Raw genomic sequence first — 21,458 nt, 5'->3', positions numbered from 1 at the left:
AGGGTGACAAGTAGAGACACATTCTGGAAACTGGACCGTTCTTGCTCGCCAATCGATCAGATGATTGTGTTTCTCTAACCAAGGTATTCCTAGAATAATCTGAAACTGAGGGGCCTTGATCACATCGAACACGATCTTCTCATGGTGTCCATCTTGACTTACTAGCGTCACTTCTTGAGTGGTATGCGTTACTGGCCCGGAGGCTATCTCCGTACCATCCACCGTAGTAATGACGTCCTTTACAGCCTTGGGACAAAGAGTTAGATTCATCCTCAAAACCATTTCATGATCCACATAATTGCCGATGGCACCGCTGTCGACGTAAGCTTCAATTGCATGTAATCGATCCGGATTATCAGGGCTAATGAGGACCATAGGTATCACGAAATGCGAGGTCACGGAACTGGTTTTCACGCTCGGCAAGAGGACCTCTATTCTTGTCGGGCGAGGTCGTTTCCCTGCTCAGAGTTTGTAACTTTGGTAACTGCAGCTCCTACTGCCTTCTTGGCAGGTTTCACCGGACAGTCTCGAAGAAAGTGCCCCGAGTTTCCGCAATAGAGGCATAATTGCAACTGTTTTCTCCTTTCCCGCTCCTTTTCTGTTAGAGGACCTTTCAGACCCCCTATTTGTATGGGTTCCCCGGAGTCTACTCCTTTGGAAGGAGTTGGCGGTTTGGAAAATACTCGAGCATCAAACTTGGAACGATCGGCCTTCCTGTTCTGCAGTCTGTGATCTATTTGAACGACTAAGTCTATATAGTCCGAACAATCTTGTGGGGGATTCACTACTTGGGCTAACACATCTTTGAGCTCTCCACGTAGACCTCTATAAAAAAGCGTAATCCTTTTGTCCTCAGGCCATTGAGTTTCCACTATCAGTCTGTTGAAAGACGCAATATAAGCCAAAATGTCTTGATTACCTTGTCGCAACGAAAGAAGCTCATTGTCCAAGGCCTGCCCCTGTGAATGTCTTGCGAACAGTTTTTCCATACTGAGCTGAAAAGCTTGAAAATCATGGAGGACCGGATCATCTTGATTTACTAGAGGGATCGACCAGTCTGTCGCATTGCCACTAAGGTACGAAAGCACGAAAGCTACTTTAGCTTGATCAGTTGGAAAGGCTGCTGGCCGGCATAAGAAATGCAACCGGCACTGATTGATAAATACTGCAAACCTCTTTTGGTCACCAGAAAATCGTTCGGGCGGAGCCAGAGGTACATTCCCAGGTAGGTTGATCTGCACTGGATTCCTAGAGGATGTAGAAGGAAGATTTCCCCCAGATGCGGGTAACGGGGTCTGTCCGGCTTGTGACTGTAGCAATTGTCTAGCGAGATCATCTGTTCGCTCCTTGGAAATAATCAGTTCCCTTCTTAGAGCGTTCGTTTCCTGACGGGCTGCATGCACTTCTGCCCTTAGTTCCCCAAGTAACTGGGCTAGTTGGTCGGTATCCGAGGTTTCCATAGCGCCTGGGCGGGAGTTTTGTGGTTGGCTTTGCGTTCTGTAACGCTCACCTGATTCCCGTAGAGGCGCCGGTCTTGACTGGGCGTATACCGTATCTTCAAAGGTGATGTGTAACACACGGCTGGCTCTTTGGGCTGGACCTCTGTGCACTGTATGTCTGACTCGAAGGGTAAGATGTCTGCAGATAGAAAATATGGGATTAATGAACTGGGTTATTGAATGTCTCTCTCTTCCTCCCTTTCTCGTCTCTTGTAGAACCCCGAAGGTTAACGCTCTCACCTTAGGTAAGTGAACGCCGTGCTCTCCATCTGCCTCGGGGCAGGGTGCTGTAACCAGTTTCTTCACTGGATAAGGGGAGCAGGCCTCTTGACTTCAGAGGACTGCTGTCCGTCGTTTACTGCACGAACGGTAAGTTTCGAGTAATTCTAATGTCTTTAAAGTCTTTAGTAATGATGTCTCTTGTTTTGCAGGGTTCCGGCGATGGTGGATGGCGGGCTGAAGTGAGTTGAAGATGGAGCCCGTGTGATGAATAGAAGCGCCTGGAAGCACGTAAGTAAGCGCTTGTTGCCTGCTTCACGATGCGCTCTAACTGTCTTTTTATTTTGCAGGTATAAGTTCGGAGCGGCTGCAGGGTGCCGGAATACCCACTGGGTTAGATGTGGAAAGGAGTAATGGCACGTGAGTATTAAAGTTCCCCAATGTCTTTAAACGCACCTTGTTTTGTCTTGCAGATGCGGAATGCAGCGCCGAAGGCCTCCGGAGCGTGCAAAGAGTTGGTAAGCTTTTGTCTTTCAGATGCCGGAATGCAGTGTGAAGACCTCCGGAGCGCACGAAGAGTAGGTAAGCCTTTGTCCTTCAGATGTCGGAATGCAGCGCGAGGCGTTGGTGACAGCCGATGGACCAGGTAAGTGAAGAGCTGTCACTGAAGACTGTAATGCTAACCTGTTCTTTCTTGTCTTTATAGGTGTTGCTGAAGACTGGATTCAGGATGGTAAGCCTTTTTCCTTAGGCCCAGGATCAGATGCAGAAGACACGATGAGCGTTCTGCTGCAGAGGATGCAGAATAACGCAGAGCAAGATTCATCCATCGGGTGTGGTTTAAATAGCCTCCTGTAGTGCTTAGGTGTCTCCTTCCACAGCCACGCCTAGGTAAGAAAAGAGTTCCTGCTTTCCAGAAGAGTTCCAGTGTTCTGAACCTAGGGAGTGGCTCCTGCCCCACCCAACAGGAAAAGTAGTTCCAAACAGAAGAGGATCAGAGGCTCAACTGGCAGGCAAGTAAGCAGCATGGTCTGCTGCAGGTAAGTCCACCCAAGCATTATGAGCCCGGCACTTCCAGCGCTGGGACTGGGCATATTTATGAGCCTGGTGCCGCTGGCGCCAGGACTGGGTCCAAAAGGTCCCAATTGGGACTGGTTGGCACTCGGAACCTGGGTTATGGATCTGCTTCCAAGGGAGTTGGGAAAACCCTGACCATTTGGAAGCAGAGATCATGACACAAGGACTGAAGACCGAGAACACAGTCCACGCAATTTGGTAGCAGCCAGAGACACTCACCATACTGACCTGCCCGCCCTGGGTTTAGCTTCTGCCAAGTTTTATGGAGCTCCTAGGAAAGTTAAAGAATTCCTTGATGCCTGTGTTATTTACTTCAACTTCAGCCCTACTGCTTATGCCACTGATAGGTCGAGAGTGGGATTCCCAATTTCCAATATGGTGGGCAATGCCCTAGCCTGGGCGACACCCCTGGTTACCTCGGCAAACCCAGTTCATCAAGACTACAATGTCTTTGTTTCATTGCTGCAGCAGAATTTCGAAAGACCATAGTTGGTCTTCACATCAGGTGAATTACTCTTTGACTTTAGACAAGGATCCATGGATTTGATGTCTTATTTCTCATCCTTCAAACATCTTGCCAGTGAGGAAGGATACAGTTCAGTTTGCAGTATTCCAGAGGGGTCTTCAAGAAGATCTTAAAGACAGGTTAGCTCGCACTGCTTGACCTAAAACACTGGAGGAATTGTTCTCTCTTGCATTACAGATATCGTCTGGCGGAACAAAGAGCTGAGAGAAGATGAAATCGACCATCCAGCTCCACTTCATTCATTCCTACCCCTCAATCTTCGGTACTCCCCAATCAGGTAGCCGATGAACCTATGTAAATCGGCTCGGCCAGGGACCCTTGACACCCACGGAGAGGAAGACGAGACGGGACAAGGGCCTGTGTTTGTACTGCGCATCTGAGGTGCACCTTCTACAGGATTGTCCTGAGGTACCCCCTTGCAACCTGGGAAATGGAAGACTCTTGTCCTAGGAGGGACCACCAACTGGGGTTTACATAAAGGTCTCATCATTACTGTCAATCATAAGGAGGAGAGATTATACAGTCGCTTTATGGTGATCAGAACTACCCTTCATTGGGTTAACCAAGAACGATTCAAGGTTTTGGCTTTAATAGACAGTGGGGCCACCAAACATTTTGTGGATGTTCACTGGGCCAGGGAGGAGGGCGTTCCTTTACTCTCCAGACCCGAAGAACAATCAGTCGGAGTGGATGGTCATCCCCTGAGTTCTGGGACCATCATGCATATATCAAAACCCTTACAGGTTACCTTCTTTGATCACCAGGAGAAGATTTTGTTTGATATCATACAAGCAGCCCACTTTCCCATCAGACTGGGTATTCCTTGTTTACACTTGTTATTTCACTCAAGCTTCTGTGAATCAGAATGCTTACCTTCGGTTCAACAGGATCACCATTCTGCTTCCTATGCTTCTCAAACTATAGTTGGGGTCAACTGTATTCCTCCTCTGTATTAGGAGTTTTCAGACGTCTTTGAAGATAGACTACCTAAGGAATTACCTGCGCACAGACCTGAGGATTGCTCCATAGAATTGTTACCAGAATTGTTATCAGACGCCATAGTTCCTTTTGGTTGCATGTACTCTTTGACCATTCCAGAGAGAACGCCCTCAGAGAATACCTCAATGATAACTTGAGGAACTGTCTCATTCGCCCTTCAAAATCCTCAGCAGAAGCTTCCTTATTTTTCATACCCAAAAGGGACACTAAGGAACTCCAACCTTGCATCAACTATAGAGGGCCAAATAAGGTAACCATCCATGATCGCTACCCTACGCCATTAATTAAAGACATACTTGAGGCTGTTCAGGGAGCATTGGTGTTAAGTAAGTTGAATCTCAGAGGTGCTTACCATTTGTTGAGAATAAGAACTGGCGACGAGTGGAAGACAGCCTTTCGTACTCCCCATGGTCTTTATGCGTATAGAGTTATGCCATTTGGACTCGTTAATGCACCTGCCATATTCCGACGATTCATGGATCGTCTATTTGCTGACCTCCTCTATCTATCTGTGATAGTATACCTAGATGATATACTGGTCTTCTCTTCTAAATCTGATTAATACCACAAACACCTCTCTGAAGTGTTAAGAAGACTGTGCATAAATCACTTGTTTGCCAAGCCTGAGAAATGCCTGTTCGAAGTGTCTACAGTAAAATACCTCAGATTCATTCTCTTCGACAAGGGAGTGGATATGAACTCTAAAAATGGGTCTTCCATACTCAATTGGCCGTCCCCTTCATCAGTTAAAGACATAAAGAGGTTTTTGGGTCTAGAGAACTTTTACAGCAAGTTTATAGGTAATTTTTCCAACTTGGTACTGCCCCCTTGCAGCTTTGTTAAAAAAGAACGTACCGTTTATATGGAATGCAGAAGCCGAAGACGCTTTTCAGAATATCAAGAACAGGTTCTGCTCTGCTCCCATTTTCAAGCAACCCAATGAACTACCACTCTTTATTGTGGAGACGGATGCTTTAGCGGGCACGGTTGGTGTCGTATTAAAACAGCTGGAAGACAGAGTGGAACACACGGTTGCCTACTATTCAAAGACCCAGAACCCCAGTGAACTAAACTACTCTGTTATAGAAAAGGTTTTGTTGTCGATTAAACAAGGCTATGTGGAATGGAGACATTTACTACAGGGATCCTTACATCCTTTCCAGATAAGAACTGATCACTGCAATCTTAAGGTACTACGACAGACGGAATGTTATATTGCTCAGCAAGCCAGAGGGCTTTCTTTTTTGCCCAACATGATTTTTTCATTACATATATTTTCCCGGGAAGCCAGAACACAGTTGAAGACAGTTTATCCCGCAGCCCGGTGGTGTGTCAAGACATGCACTTCAAGAGGGAACGAATGCTCAAAGGAGACAAGTTTGTGTGTTTGGTCTCTTCCTTTCTTCAAGAGGTAACGAAAGCTGCCTTGAGCAAGTCACTTTTGCTCCATTGGCGATTTCACTCTAGATTGAAGAAGGAAGGACTATTTATTTTAGATGGCTGTCTGTTGGTACCCAGTCCTTCTCTCCAGCTTCGGATACTCACCTGGGGACATGATTCTCTTCTAGCAAGGCATAAGGGCATTACTGCTACTACTGACCTCATCACTCGATCATTCTGGTGGCCAACAGTAAGATGGGACGTTAAGCGCTATGTTCAATCTTGTTCTGTATGTTCCAGAAGTAAGCACTCCACCGCCAAACAATAGGTTTTTTGGACAACCCAAATGACCTTCACAACCTTGGACCCATCTATCCACTGACTTTGTAGTTGACCCCCCCCTCAGGGATACTCTACCATCATGGTGACCGTGGATAGCTACAGTAAGGCTGCCCACTGTTTGCCTCTTAAAGGTAACCCCACTGCTCCTGAAATGGCACATGTCTTTCTCAGAGACATATTTAGGTTACATGGGTTACTACATGGGTTACCTGTGTCCATTATTTCACGTCGAGGTTCACAGTACACTTACCAGTTCTGGGGAACCCTGTGCAAGCTCCTTGTTTTTCAACAGGCCCTCTCCTCTGGTTACCATCCCCAATCCAATGGCCAGACTGAATGTTTCAATGGTACCATGGAACAATACCCCAGATGTTTTACTAACTCAGAACAGGACAATTGGTTGAACCTTTTACCTACAGCAGAATTTTCCTACAATAACGTCATCCAGTCTGCCATAAAGAGGTCTCCTTTCTTCTGCCTTAATGGTAGACATCCCAAGACCTTTCCGTCCCTTTCTGTTCCTTCTTCCAATATTCCATCCATAGACGCTCTCTTACTTTCCATATCTTCTGCCGAAAAGGAAGCACATAGGAACCTAGAGGAAAGCCGAGCCCGGAATAAACATCTGGCTGATGCCCAACAGAGAAGTGTTCCTGATTGTAAGGAAGGTTCATGCATATGGTTATCTACCAAATACCTGCCAAAATGGGTTCACCCTTCCAAGTTGTCACCTAGGTTCATCAGCCCTTTTACCATCTCTGCCCAGGTAAACCCGGTGACTTTTAGACTCAAACTCCCCAAGGCTCTTCAACGCATTCCCCGTGTTCAATACTTCCTTGCTCAAACCTTATGTTTGTGATGCCTTCCATAAAATAAGACCCAAAAAGGATGACTGTCGATTAATCCTCTGAAGAGTACGAGGAGGAAATGATCCTAGATTCTAGGTACCGTAGGGGAAGAGTGCAATACCTGTTCCAGTGGAAGGGTTATTCCTCTCTAGAGGACTCTTGGGAAACTTTGGTGAACATTCAGGCTCCTAGAGTCTGTTTCCATGAACTTCACCCTGGTAAACCTGGTGTATGCAGTCGTAAGAAGGGGCATACTGTCATGCTTCAGCACTCCTGGAAACTCTGGGATCAATGGAGGAGCCACAATTGACTTTCCCATCACGTTTCAGTAGTGCGCGTCACCCCGGTTTAGTGTTTCCTTCCTTCTACGTTATCGGGCACTTATAGTCAACAGACTACTCCCCCTCCTCGCGTTGCAACTTTTCATCCACTTTTGGTTCCAACACTGAGTATTTTCTTATGCGTTCCTCTTTGCCTCCTTTTGCCTGCTTGCCTCCTACTGCCTCCTCAGCCTTCTAGTTTCCTGAATTGCTTTGCTTTGTCCTTCTTCTTATTCCGTTGGGCTCCGTTGGGCTCCCTTTGTTGCTGGTTTCTTGCCATTATTTCTCCTTCCTCTGCTCTGTTTGTTCCTTTGGGAGTCCTCCAGCGTTGCCTGCAATCCTGCTAAGCTTCTCTCCCTGGCATCTCCCTTGTCTTACTCGGATTCTTTAACCTGCCCTGGAGTTCCACATGGACCCTTGTCGGTCTACCTACTCTGCAGAACTCTACTGGAATGTTGTATTCCATCCTTCCTTTGCAACACCACTGGAAGTGCCAACTTTGTTAGGGTTTCTACACCTACGGCTTTTTCCCCAATTTTGGGCTGTTCCGGAGGTCCCACCCTTCTTTCCACCAGATTTCTTTCCTAGGAAAGTGTTGTGACCTCCAGGAACAGACCCTATCTCTTCAAGAAGAAAGGGAACCCTCAGCGAAGCTTAAAGGACAAGACTACCGAAGATTCCAGACAATCAGACGTTACCTCTGCTTCAGGTGAGAGTGAAGAGGACCTTGGTGCCAAACCTGACACATACTCACAGCAAGTCATGATGACTTGAATTAGAACCAGTGCGCATGCGCACAAGATATGTGCCTTATTAACACAGCAGCAAGCGAACCAAGACAGTGCCACAGACGCCAGTAGGGCCATCTGGATGTTTACACAAGGAGCTCCAAGCCAAATGGCCAGGTAAGTGCAGATTCAACATACAAACACTGGTTCCCGCTTGGGATAATCTCAGGGCTACCAGAGTACTGGTTCCAGCAATGGCTAATTCCAGAGGTCTTTGGGCTGCTGAGCTACCACCCATTCATTCCCTTTGTACATCAAATAAACACAAAATTTCACGGGCACAAATCTTCACCTTAAAATAAATATCCCAATAGATCAATGAACATTACCTCCAAGTTCACATATCCACCACCTACCTATGTTTATTCACTAAAAGTATGTGCACAGACGCACAAGGCTCATTGACTTAGTTACTTGGGGGGGACAGTCAAGCAATGGGCCATAATGAACCCTCGAGTCCACAGGCCACCGGCTGATCCATCTTTCTTGTCTAATTAATCTTGTTCCCCGAACCCCACAGTAGGCCTTAATTTCTATAACAAGCAATATGCTGCAATGTATGAGAGCATGGAAAACAAGCACCTTATGCACTATACATGCAACATATGAACATAGAGCCCAATCGGAGCACACACCACTTATATATAAACAGTCTTCTGGCACAGGACACAGCCACACCAACTGCCCCCAGTTATTTAACACCACAAAGATCTAAGCACGCATCAAGACAAGGGCATGATCACATGCCAGCAGCCCTAAGACTTCAAGCTGTCCAAAACTAGCAAACTGGACTGTTATTTAGTTTATAGGAACCTGGAAATGACTCCACACCTTGATCATTCACAGATCAATGCCCATAGTGGCAATACTTGTCTGAGCCCATCAGGACTAGCAGTGGAAGGCATTCACTACATCAAACCATTCTTAATCACCACACCACTCGGTCTATGGACCTTAATACACCAGGTAGGGCCTATTGTGTCAGGTCTACCAATACAGGATCCAACCTAAGAATTAACAAAGTACCAACAGATGTAACCAACTATGTTTTCCTATTTTCCTCCCTCTTCCCTCCCACTGAAACCATTGTAATTTGTCAAATATCATGTACTTCACATGACTATTGTACAATGTCCATTCACAAACTAATTCTGTACATACTAATGTCACAATTATATCACCACTGTTGCACAAATTGACATGAATTGTAATGGCTCAGCCTTGATAAAGACCCTGAGAGGTCGAAACACATGTCGGCTGACCACCTAGCTCATCGCATCAATAATAAAAAACACAATGAATTACAAATTATAATATAAGGAACAAGCATTCCTCTTTTCTTATTTCCATACACGAGATATCGGGGAATAAACAAAAACAGTTATTTAGTTAATTGCAATAATTGTTTGGGATGGCGGTTAAGCCCGACATGATATTGTTGTTTTCTCAAATGCCAATAAACAAATGTAAACAAAAATAAGAAATTGAATTGTGCCCATCATCCGCAAGCAAGCCAGGCTGTTGAGAGTAGGCATTGCAACCACAAGAGTGGAATTTTCAAAATGCGTCAGGAAACACGACTTTTATGGCCTGAGGCACAGCCCATTGAACTCTGTGATTTAGGAACACTACCACCGTAAGCATGGCCTCTCGCTCATGAACTACTACTGGGAAACCCCATGATAATGCCCTCCACCCCTCCTGTTGCACCCAATAAGCTACACTTATAGACGAATGATGACACAGTCCTTAAATACATTAAGAAGTTAAAATACCTGATGGCCCATGTTATCGACTACAGCCAGGCAAGTGGGTCACAGTGAAACAGCGTCAGAAGAAGAACGCTCTGCTATCTCACTGGTTGGGACCCTATGGATGTCCTATTAACAACAGACACAGCTGTTGAATGTAGAGGCTATGATTCCTGGATCCACCCCCCCCCCCCACCTGCCAAAGGCGAACCTCTCCAGCCACACAACATTAACAACCAGTGGCTCCATGGGCTGGACAAAAGCCTCCAAACCACAACCTTTGCAGCTCCTAGAAGCAACATCAGACCCCCGATCACAGAGGCTGGGGAAGAAGCCCCTGCGCACATTCATTATTGGTGTGCTGAAGACCCAGCCTGTCAGCATTGCTTTGTTTCTCACTGTGCCATAGAATCACCCTTGCTACCATAGCTGAAGGAGCCAACGTGTGTGAAAAGTCTGCCATTGCTAAAGGTGCACTACTGTGTCCCAGCAACCAGTTGTCTCATGTGTTCTATAATGCATGTCCAAGTAACTTGTGTGGGACACACTCTCACCATACCACACTCATCAAATCTTGATGTGCTGCATGTTTTGTAATAAACCCTGAATGTTCATTGCTTCTCTGGGATTCTGCTCCTGACTACAATTTCACTAATGCCACCCGCTATCCAAGCCACAAAGAGCAAACTCTTGTCAAGGCATTGCGCAGTGTGACGAATCCTAGGATGTCGTCCCTTCAATCTTAGGGGGCGACCTTTCCCATGGACCCAAGGTGGTGTGCTGCAGTACAATAATTCCCCTGGCGGTGGTGCACTGAGGGAGGATCGCATGGCGGAGTAACCCCCTTATGGGATTAGGCACGACTATCTTCAGAGAACACAGTATACCCCTGCAGTAGTCTCCCTTAATCCCTTTACAATATTGAATCGTGCCCTCCCTTCTTTTGATCAAACCAATATCTGTTATAGTCAGGTTAGTCAAATAATAGAAAATGCAAAGTTTGTTACATCTGACCATATAACATTTACTGAGAAGATGATCGTACTGAGAAGAAGATGATCAAGAGTCCAAGGATCATTGCCGAGAAACAGAATGAACATTCTAGCTTCTCAAGGTCTGAGACAAAGAAGAAAATCAGGAGTCCAAGGATCATTGGCGAAAAGCTGGGTGAGCGTTCTAGTTTCCCAGTGAATCTGATTGGCCCTGAGCAACTCCCTTTCATAACATGGGAGTTTGAATATGAGACATCTGACATGCAAAGGAGAGACGATCCTCTGAGGAAAAAACCGGCCACACATGCTGCGGCCAGCAGGATGAGAATAGCTAGAGGGAAGCCGCGAACAGAGGCAGAGGAGAACAAGAGCAAGGTCCCAGAAGCCAGGACTGCTCATGTTGCTGCTGTCAGGAACCTCTAGGCCACCCAAGTTCTGGCAAAGCGCCCAGCAGAGAGGAAATACTACCGGGAAGAAGCAGACATCTCGGAAGCTGCTGCCAGCTGCAACAAAACCCCAAATGTCCTGCAGAGAAACTATTGCTGCTTGGGAAACGCTGGTACCTTCCAGTTGGAGGCAAACAGGTAAGCGGGTTATCCCAAGAGAACCAGCGGAATTAAGGGATGAAGGCAGAGGCCAGAGAAAGGGAGTCTGGGACCCTGGGAAACAAGTTCAAGTCTGGTACCAGCACTCATTTGAAGTCCAAAGACAAAAGCCAATGCAAACTTTACGAGTCTAGGACTGCACCCATATGAGAATTTGAAACTGAAGCATATTGAATATTGCAAGACTGGAATCTGCACCCAAAGGGAGAAAAGCATGGGTTGGAACAGTTACTTGGCAGGGGAGTAAACTAAGTTATTGTGAGAATTGCAAGTTTGGGACTCGCACCCAAAGACAAACAGTCCATGAGGACGAAAACTTGGCAGGAGATTATAACAGGTTCAATTGAATGTTGCGAGTCTGGGACCCACACCCTAAATAAGAGAAGAAAACACAGTGAAACCAATCCTATACTTGGCAAAGGGAATGTGCCAAGTCAACAGGATTAATAGGAGAATCATAAGGAGGATATTCTTGTGAACTGTCTATAGGCATTTGTGGAAGCATTTACAGGCCTGAGGGGCGTTATAAAGAGAGAAACACTACAATAAGGATCCTAGGGCAAAGGGCCAGGACCCTGATATTGGAATCCTACAGTTTTGAACATTTCTTTAGCCCTGCCATTTTTTGCCCAAGAGACTGGGAACTTTTCTATTGCTAGGAACGGGAAGGAACATTTTACTTTAGGAAGAAATTATCCATGCACAGTTAGTTTATGTTATTAGTGTTGGGGACAGATATAGGCTTTTTGAGACAACACGGACAAACTTTATAATTTGGACATTCTGACAGTTTCATTAGTTTTCTTAGAGGCAGGGAAACCACTCTTAGTTTTAGGAACAGAGAGGCATTTTCCCAACCCTTAAAACGTAATAAATGTTTATAGCCTAAACTATATCCATGATGTTTCCGAGTCTTACTTATGACCCCACACAACAGATTGTCAATGTTTCTAACCGATAGGTTTGTGCTTACATGCCAAAACACGTGGGTTAGAGCTGTCAGTTTTCCTGGACTAGGCTTGGCACAGCTGCTTAAAGGAACTGCCCCTCGTGGTTGTATGATCATGATATGGTTTTCATTGGCACCCTTAATGTTGATCCCATAGGAAAAGTTTTCCTGTGTGTGGGGGCTAATGGCAATACGACAAATGGGACTTTTAATCGAAACTGGATATATAAGTAAGGCTGCTTGGAAGGAGCAGTCAGAGGCCTCCACCCAGATGACAAACACAGTTATTTGCGCTGTTCTCTATGTGTTTGATATACAAGTTATAAAAGGTTACTGCTGACCAGACCTTGAAAATGCTGATTCTTTTCCACAACCGTGATCAAGCAGTTGGTTTTCTTTCTACTATATTATAAAAGAGAATCTGTTTTTCTCACATTAATAATGCCTAGTAACCAAGCAACCTGAGAGAGATCCTCTATCCTTACATGTGTGGCACCTGTAAGGAACTCATGGTGGCAAGAGTAAAGACCGACACAAGTGATCACAGTTCAAGGGTGTTTAGTAAGCTATAAATGCAGGGTGGAAAAAAATGCCTAACCTAAACCTAAATCTAAGATGGGAGTAAGCTTCGATCATCAAATGAAAAATAAGGCAGTCCTTGTGGTGCCTTGTCAAAGTAAAAAAGGCCTAAACAAAAAAAAACGATTGCAAATTCCTTACAACTAATTACAAAAAGAATGTGGGATCGGCTTTTCAACAAAGAAAGAAGTGTTCACAAATAATAAGTCAGGATGTGATTGCCAGGGGTCTCCCTTCCCCGCGTTTTGAGCACGAGACGAGGTGGATCTCCTGAGGACAGCACACACTTGAGCTTTCCCAGCACGAGTCGACAGTTCAGGATCAGCTATCAGGTTCTTCGATGGTTAAGTCTCTTTTCAATAAAAAGTCTGTTGCCTTCGAGGGCCTGATGTTTTCAACTAAGAAACACAAAGTTCTGTTCCACTTATACTTTGGGTGAAGGCTTCACCCCTGGGTCCACCTCTTCCCGGCGTAAACCCCTTTCAAGTCATATTCACCAAATCAAATAAACAGTTCCTTTCTCAATGAACTTTGGTTGAGGAATTTCCACCCCTGGATCTCGCTCTTTCGGGCTCGGACCTCTTTCAAACGTCAATGTCCCTGCTTCGGCTTCCCTCCTGTTAACACACTGTTCATGGGACTTCACACTTTGTCCGCTATTGTTAGCATCCATCCGCTGGATTCACTCTTTCCAATCTTTATAACACTGTTCATGTGCTAAATTCACCTAGCAGGAAACATTTCTCTTTGTTTCACAATCTATCAGTCAAAGACTTTCGACGGTACAGAGGATTTTACAAGACCCCTGTATGACCACTTTGACCTCTCTTCGCCTCCTCCTAAGGCATTCTGGTTATGGTAGTCTCTACCATTGGGTAATCGCCCAGAGTTTCCTGCGTGAGCATCCATATGGTGCTGGACGCCTCTGTTGTGGGCTTTCCCCCTCTTTCATCAATAGTTTCTTTAAACCTTTCAAAGTTCAAATCAGCCGTTTGCTACTTTTCGTTCAACACAGTTTGGTTTCCTTATCAACTCCCCCCTCGACTCACCGGCTGTGATGAACCGCTTGGCCTTCTTTCTCTTTGGAGTCACGGTTGGTATCAGCGAGACAAGTGTCTCTCCCCGGCTTGGTAATCAGCAGTGGAGGATCTCGTGTACAATGCGCATCTGCTGCAACACACACGGGCTCTTGTTCGCGGTCTTATATTTCCACCTGCAGAGGTTTCACATCGGAAAGGGCTTTGATCGGAAAGGGCTCCTTGTCACCCTCTCGGTGTTCGCCGTCTTTCACCTCCTCTTGAACTGCTGCGCTGAGTTAGCTCTTACATTGTGCGGTCTGCCTTGTTCGCCCTGTGCTCTCTTGTATTGGGAAATGTCAGGGAAACGACTCCGGTGTAAGTCTGTTGTCTTTCGTGTTGTGCGAAAGTGGGAAAAGGGCGATGGCAGTGTTTTGGAATATTATACGTGGTAGGATGGGGAAAAGGTGTTGAAAGAAGGGTGATACCGCATCTCGCCTGTCAGTGTCCATTCCCCAAGGACCCTGCATCCAGGTGATCCTCCCTCACTGGTCCACCCCCAGGAACTGTATCCTATAGCGATGGCCGTGTCTGGGCCATCTGGATGACAGATCCCCGGTGACTAGCTAGGGAGACACCTTCAGGTTTCTCACACACCCCATAACTTGCATCATCATTTTTGGAACATATTCTCAGATGCACAGTGGCTTTGATGGAACCATGCTATGGAAATAAATGTTATACTCTCCAGACTGTGGATTCACAATATTATTGGCCAGCCTAGCACAGTGACATCAAATACAGCCGTCTACAAACATTACTTGCTTTAATCATATTAACAATAATAAGCAAGCCACCAATGTTTAAACAGAGCTTTGTAAGGAGATACCTATATGAAAAACGCAACAAGGTATTGTACCTTTGGCACGTGGGCTGGTGCTGTAGAATTCTTATCTTCCTTAGGGGAGGAGTTCAGTTTTGGTGGTGTGGTTTCGAAGTACGATTCTGTTGCAGGAATTTTCTTTTCAGCTACATACAAGATACGGTTGCCTGCGTGGGACCATTCGAGGCACCCAAACTGATCTGGAAAACATAGTAGACGTGGAAAATGATGACCAATTGCAATATCACAGATGGTATTTACCAGGTTACTCACCGTAGTGACCACCTTACTCCTAGTCCATAGTCTCCTTTCCTCCATACTTATGGGACATCTTTCTGTCCTGTGGGACGGGACCGGAGCACTTTTGTAAAAAGCATCCGCATTTTTTTCAAAAATGTGTCCCTCCTCTCTTTCCTGCGCGGGGCCCGGCACGCGGCCGTAACCCTGCCCACCTTGGCTCCGCCCGCGAATCGCCCATCAGTCCTTTTCTATCGCAGGGTCCAAGACCCATTAGCAATAACAGAGGAACCTTATTAGAGGCGTCGGCGGGCGGGCGTATGGAGGAAAGGGGACTATGGACTAGGAGTAAGGTGGTCACTACGGTGAGTAACCTGGTAATACTCCTACGTCCCGTCCCCTTTCCTCCATACTTATGGGAGATTCCCAAGCACTCTTTACAGGAACTATGGATGGATGGAAATACCCCTTACTGAAGCAGGTTCTTCAGCACAGCCTGGCCGAACTGAGCGTCAGCCCTAGAGCTCATATCGAGGCAGTAACGCTTACAGAAAGCAGATGGGGAGGCCCAGGTAGCCGCTCTAGCGATGGACTCCCAGGGAACATACTTCTGAAAAGCAACCGAAGCTGCCTTGCCTCGCACCTGATGTGCATGGATACCCTTAGGAGGTTTCAGCTTTTGGACGGTGAAAGATTCCGTGATACAGGCAGCAATCCATCTGGAAATGGATGCCTTAGACGCCGGCCTGCCCTGGGGTTTACTGAAGGTCACAAACAGTTGGGAAGAACCCTGAAGCTCGGCAGTCCAGGAAGAACTTAAGAGCTCTTCGGACATCCAGGCAGTGTAGAACCCTTTCCGCCTCTGAGGCAGGGTTCGGAAAAAAGACCGGAAGGGAAATCAATTGATTCAGATGGAATTCGGTCACTACCTTTGGTAGGAAAGCTGGGTTCGTCCGAAGGACTACCTTGTCCTTGTGAAAGACCAAGAAAGGATGCTTCACCGACAAAGCCTGGAGCTCACTCACTCTCCTCGCTGACGTAACGGCTACCAGAAAGGAAACTTTCCAGGACACGTACTTGAGGTCAACCATAGCCATTGGCTCAAAAGGCTTATGGCACAGCGCCATCAGGACTACATTTAGGACCCAAGGCGGGTGCAGACTACGAACCGGAGGGTAGAGTCGTGTCAAACCAGCAAAATGTCTTTTCACCACCGGGTTAGTTTTTTTTTTTTTTTTTTAAACTTTTATTTTTGCTGGCAGTGGTAGTTGACATATACACACAACAGATCGAGAGTATGGTCTTCAAACATGTCAAGGTACATTGCACTGGGATGCTCACAGACAGTAGCATACATTTTCAGGTAAAGATCGGCTGAGTGACATATTGGGGAGCACAATATACAGATATGGGGTCTAGGGCGAGCCATCCGCCAAAGAGGTAGTGTCGAGGGCACCAAGATAGCTGTTGAAGGCAGTCCAGATGTTTTTGGGCCGGGACCGGCCCGGGAGGGTAATGATGTAGTCCTCCTCGCAATTACGGGACCAGGTCACCAAATTCAGCCATTTCTGGAAGGTGGGGGGGGTTGAACAGTTCCAGTTTTGAAGGATACATTTTTTAGCAATTGCACAGCATACATTTAGCAGCCTGGCCTCCCCTCTGGCGTTCTCAACAGCCCATTGACCAAACAACACCCCCATCGGGTCAGGCCCGAGCACCGCATCGCAGAAACCGGACATGGTTTTAAGAACCTCATCCCAGAATGGGGCCAGGTTAGGGCAGTCCCAAAACATGTGGAGATGACCGGCATCCACCGCCCCACAACGGGGGCAGAGTCGCGTGTCGGAATGGGCGAATTTGGAAAGTCTGCGTGGGGTATAGTATAGCCTATTCAGCAATTTGTACTGTATAGTGCGATGTCGAAAGTTAAGGGAAACCCTACTGGTGTGGGAGCACATTTTACCCCACAATTGTTCTGAAACGACAACCCCCAGTTCAGAGGCCCAGTCCTCTCTCGCCTTGGAGGGCGGTGTTGCTGAGGCCGTGAGCAGGAGTTTGTACAGTGATGAGACCACTCCCCTCGCTCCCCCAGAGTTGGCAATGTAGGAGATGGCAGGGTGGTCTGGGGGTTCGCTGGGGAAAATGGGCCAAGCCGCCCGGAACGCTGCGCGGAGTCGGTAATACTGTAATAGCTCGAGTGGCGAGCCCGTGTGGGCTGGCTTCCACGTCTGCGGCGTTATGAATACCCCATCCGGGTAGAAGTCAGTAAGGGCCAGATATCCCAGGTCCCGCCAGTGCCGTGCCAGGGCTGAGTCATTTGTGGGATCCAAGCCGGGGACCTGCCATGCGGGGAGCCATTTGTAGTAAGGGAGAGCTTCGGAGCCAGCAGAGAATATCCGCCTCCAGGCAAACAAGGTGGTCTGGACGGGGTCTATGGGGGAGTCAGGCTCATATTTCCGATGCAGAAGTAGGGACATAATGTTAGCACCAGAGGCAGCAAGGATCTCAAGCCTGACATGCGGGCGGGGAGGAGGGCCAGGATACCAGTATGTGGCAAATTGTGCCTGCGCCGCGGTCCAATAACTCATCAAGTCAGGGGCCGTGAACCCGCCCCTGTCATAGGGAAGGGTCATATCACCCCACTTTTTCCGCACCGCGCCAGAATGCCACAAGAATTGGGCACACAGCTTGTGTAGATCAGTGAAGTACCTACTTCCAGGCCAGACGGGAACATTAGTGAACGTGTACAGGAACCTGGGGAGCAGTATCATCTTGACCAGTGACAGCCGCCCGGCTAGTGATAAGGGAAGAGAGCGCCAGCGCTCTAGTTTGGCTTCGGCCAGTGCAGCCAATGTCACATAGTTGTCAGCCAGAAGAGCCTCCCTAGTCAAGGACACATGAACCCCCAGATATTTGATCCCATTGGGAGACCACCTGAGTGGATATTCAGTGGCCGGCTGAAGTGTGGAGTGCGTGAGGGGGAAAAGTTCGGACTTGGTGTAGTTTATTGTGAAGCCCGAAAATGTCCCGATGCGGGTGATGTCCCGGAGGAGAGGGTCAAGATGGAGATCCGGGTTCCTGACGAAGAGGAGGACATCGTCCGCGTATAGGGAGACCACCTCGGGGGTGCCCCGGAGACGTATTCCTCTGTGCATGTGCCGTTCCCTGATGAAGTCCGCCATAGGCTCAATGGCAAGAGCGAACAGAATTGGGGAGAATGGGCAACCCTGGCGGGTACCCCGGAAGAGAGGAAACAGTGTAGAAGTTTGAGAGTTAACGCGGACTCTGGCAACCGGGGAGGTGTACAATAGTCTGATGTAGGAGATCATCCCAGGACCGACGCCCATGGTCTCCAGGACCAGCCACATGTATCTCCAAGAAACCATGTCAAAAGCCTTCTGGGCATCCAAGGTCACCGCCACCGCACTCACGCTCTGGTCAATGCGGGCCATCACGTTGAGAAGCCGTCGAATATTGTGTGATGTGGACCTGCCAGGGACAAAACCGGATTGGTCCTCATGAACCATATAAGGCATGACCGGGAGAAAGCGATTGGCAATCACCTTGGCGAAGATCTTCGTATCCAGGTTCATGAGTGAGAGGGGGCGATATGAACCACATTCATCAGGCGATTTGCCAGGCTTAAGGAGAACCGTGATGACCGCCTCGCGTAGGGATGGGGGGAGAGAGCCCAGACGCAGGGATTCGTTCCAGACCTCGAGCAGTTCAGGGCCCAGTATGGCTACGTGCTCCTGAAAGAATTCAGCCGTAAGCCCGTCGGGGCCCGGTGCTTTCCCCTTCGGAAGGCTGGAAATGGCCTCTACTATTTCATTCAGGGTAAAGGGGGAGTCCAGCTGTTCCCTTGTAGCATGGGAGACGACAGTGGTGGGGATCTGGGCGAGAAGCTCGCGCATACGAGTTTCGCTATGTTCGGGAGGCTGCGAGTACAGTTCGGAGTAAAAGTCTGTGAAGACCTCTAAAATGTGTTGGTCCGACCACTGGGTCAATCCATTGCTACTCTTGACGCAGGTAATTTGGGCTGGGCCCCACTCCCCCCTGGCCAAAGCGGCCAGAGTTTTGCCAGGTCTGTCCCCCTCGCCGTATTTCCGCGCCGCCTGAGGTCGGCTAAAGTACTGCACCTCCCTGATGGCCTGCTCGTTGAACAACTTGAGTTCCTCACTTATCTGGGAAAGAATGACAGGGTCAACAGAGGCGGGGTGGGCCCGCTCGAGATCTCGCAGTTTGGTTTCAGAGCGTGACAGGGAGGCCCTTATGGACTTGAGAACCCCGGACTCCCTAGAGATGGCTGCCCCCCGAATGAAGACCTTGAAGGCGTCCCATCGGACCCCCCGGGTGGTGTCCTGAGGTGAGTTGAATTCAAAGTAGGACCGGATATCTGACAGAATGTCTGCCTTGAAGACGATGTCCTGCAAGGCGGCCGATTTAAAACGCCAAGTATTCATGGTGGGGGCCAGAGTGCCCATATTGATGGTCAGTATGACCGGTGAATGATCAGACAGAGTGCGTGCAAGTATACGAACATCCGAAACCACACCAATCAGTTGGGCCGACAGTAGGATCAGATCGATTCTAGAGGAGCTATCGTGTACCGATGAATAATATGTGTATTCCCGCGTTAACGGGTGGAGAGCTCTCCAACTGTCTAGGATGTCAAGTGTCTTGCAGTGTGCTAGGAGCCTGTGCGCTGCGCTCGCTAAGGGTCTGGGGGCAGAGCCAGTCCTGTCCACGGCAGGGTCTAAAATAAAGTTCATATCACCACCCCAAATGACCTGTACACCCACGTATCCCAGGAGTATGGACACTACCTGGTCAATAAATTCAGGGGAGTCTACATTGGGGCCGTAAGTGTTCACAAGTAGATAATCTCTATTGGCGATGGCGCAGTGCAGGATGATGTACCTCCCCCCCGGGTCGATATAGCTCCTGTGAAGAACGAATTTAAGAGACTTATGAATTAGTGTCAGCACTCCACGGGCCCTTGTAGAATATGTCGTGAAGTACCTGAGGGGTCCCCAGGTGGGCGCAATGCTTCTGGCCAACGGGCCAGTGGAATGTGTTTCCTGCAGGAGTAACACCTTGCAGTGGTGCCTATTAGCATAAGCCATGATCCTGCGACCCTTGGTGTAATTACTGAGGCCGCGAACATTCCATGTCATTATCGTCACAGCCATGTTAGTACCCAAATCAATAGAATCCCTAGACGGAGAAACCAGGGATGGTGAACCAACGTCAGAGGACGCCGGGTCCCCCGTCCCACAGTGTCGGACCCCAGCGCTATAGTCACCGGATCTCCCAATGACAGAGTGATCATGACTGAAGCGGACAAATACATTTCGACAGGCTTAGTGAACATCCCACCACAGATGCTGAAATACAGAAATAGAATGATGTACAATTAGAGCATCGCGACCCGGTGCACGACCGGCTGCCAGCCCACCACTGCCATTTTTGAGAACATGTCCCCAATCCCCCCCCCAGCCACGTCCCACCCTCACTGCCCACCCCCAACTTGCAGTGTGAAACCCCCACCCCCCCCCGCAGGTGTCTCCAGCTAGCCCGACACTCCCAATAACCTGGAGGTCGGGGGGCGAAATCCAACAGGGATGACACCCTTCCCGTGCCCAACAGGGGCACCAAAGCAGCGATAACCAACCAACCAAGAACATTGCAAATGCAACGAGGTGTGCTGTAGCCGTGTGGGCGGCTTTGTGGACAGATATTTAAGACAGCAACGCCGTCAGTAGCAGGTTCTGCGGTAACCGGATCAGAAGACAGGCCACCATAGGCAGCCGAGCGACTCGCCCGGTTGGGCACTTAGGGGGCCTGGAATCATAGGGCTGTTGTGAATTGTTACAATGATCACGTTCCGATTGAAGGATACCCTGGACAAGAAAGAGAAGGCCGATCAGTGTGTGGCATTGGCTCAGACATCCTCAGCCGGAGCTCCCGCCGGGTTGGGAAGCGGTAGGTGCGCCTCGATGAATTTCACCGCCTCCTCTGGTACAGTGAAGAAGTACAATTTCCCGTTATGTGTGATTTTGAGACGGGCTGGAAATAGGATAGCGTAGGGGACATTCCGTTCTCTGAGTAGTTTCTTGACCCCAATGAAGTGGCGTCTCTCTTGCTGGACCGCTACCGAGAAGTCCGGAAAGATTCTCACTGTGTGTGACTCGAAGCGCAGGTCTCCCTTCTCCCGGGCCAGGCGGAGGATAAGATCTCTGTCTCTATAATTGAGAATCCTGGCTATGATGGGTCTGGGAATGTCACCCGGCCTGGGTCTGGGAGCCAGAGCCCGATGGGCGCGCTCAACGGCGAAGTATGGGGACATGGCAGGGTCACCCACTAGGGTCCTCAACAACGACTCGACCGCGTCTTCCATGCGACCCTTTAAGGCATTTTCTGGAACTCCAATAATACGCAGATTGTT

The 21,458-nt window shown here is 48.3% G+C and overlaps 1 protein-coding gene across 3 annotated transcripts in view; it reads right to left on the bottom strand.

Annotated features, from left to right (window-relative positions):
- LOC138566633 (acylamino-acid-releasing enzyme-like) overlaps positions 1 to 21,458 on the bottom strand; it is a 1,029,593-nt gene that overhangs the window by 692,428 nt on the left and 315,707 nt on the right. For all 3 annotated transcript variants that reach the window (XM_069644173.1, XM_069644175.1, XM_069644174.1), the window contains one exon: positions 14,810 to 14,973. In XM_069644173.1, coding sequence (XP_069500274.1) covers positions 14,810 to 14,973 — 164 coding nt within the window. The remainder of the gene's footprint in view (positions 1 to 14,809; positions 14,974 to 21,458) is intronic.

The sequence above is a fragment of the Ambystoma mexicanum genome, chromosome 2p (assembly GCF_040938575.1).
Source record: "Ambystoma mexicanum isolate Mex_15411 chromosome 2p, UKY_AmexF1_1, whole genome shotgun sequence".
In the NCBI taxonomy this organism is placed as follows: domain Eukaryota; kingdom Metazoa; phylum Chordata; class Amphibia; order Caudata; family Ambystomatidae; genus Ambystoma; species Ambystoma mexicanum.
The sequence above is the reverse complement of the archived record's forward strand: the minus strand, read 5'-3'. Positions and strand labels throughout refer to the sequence as shown.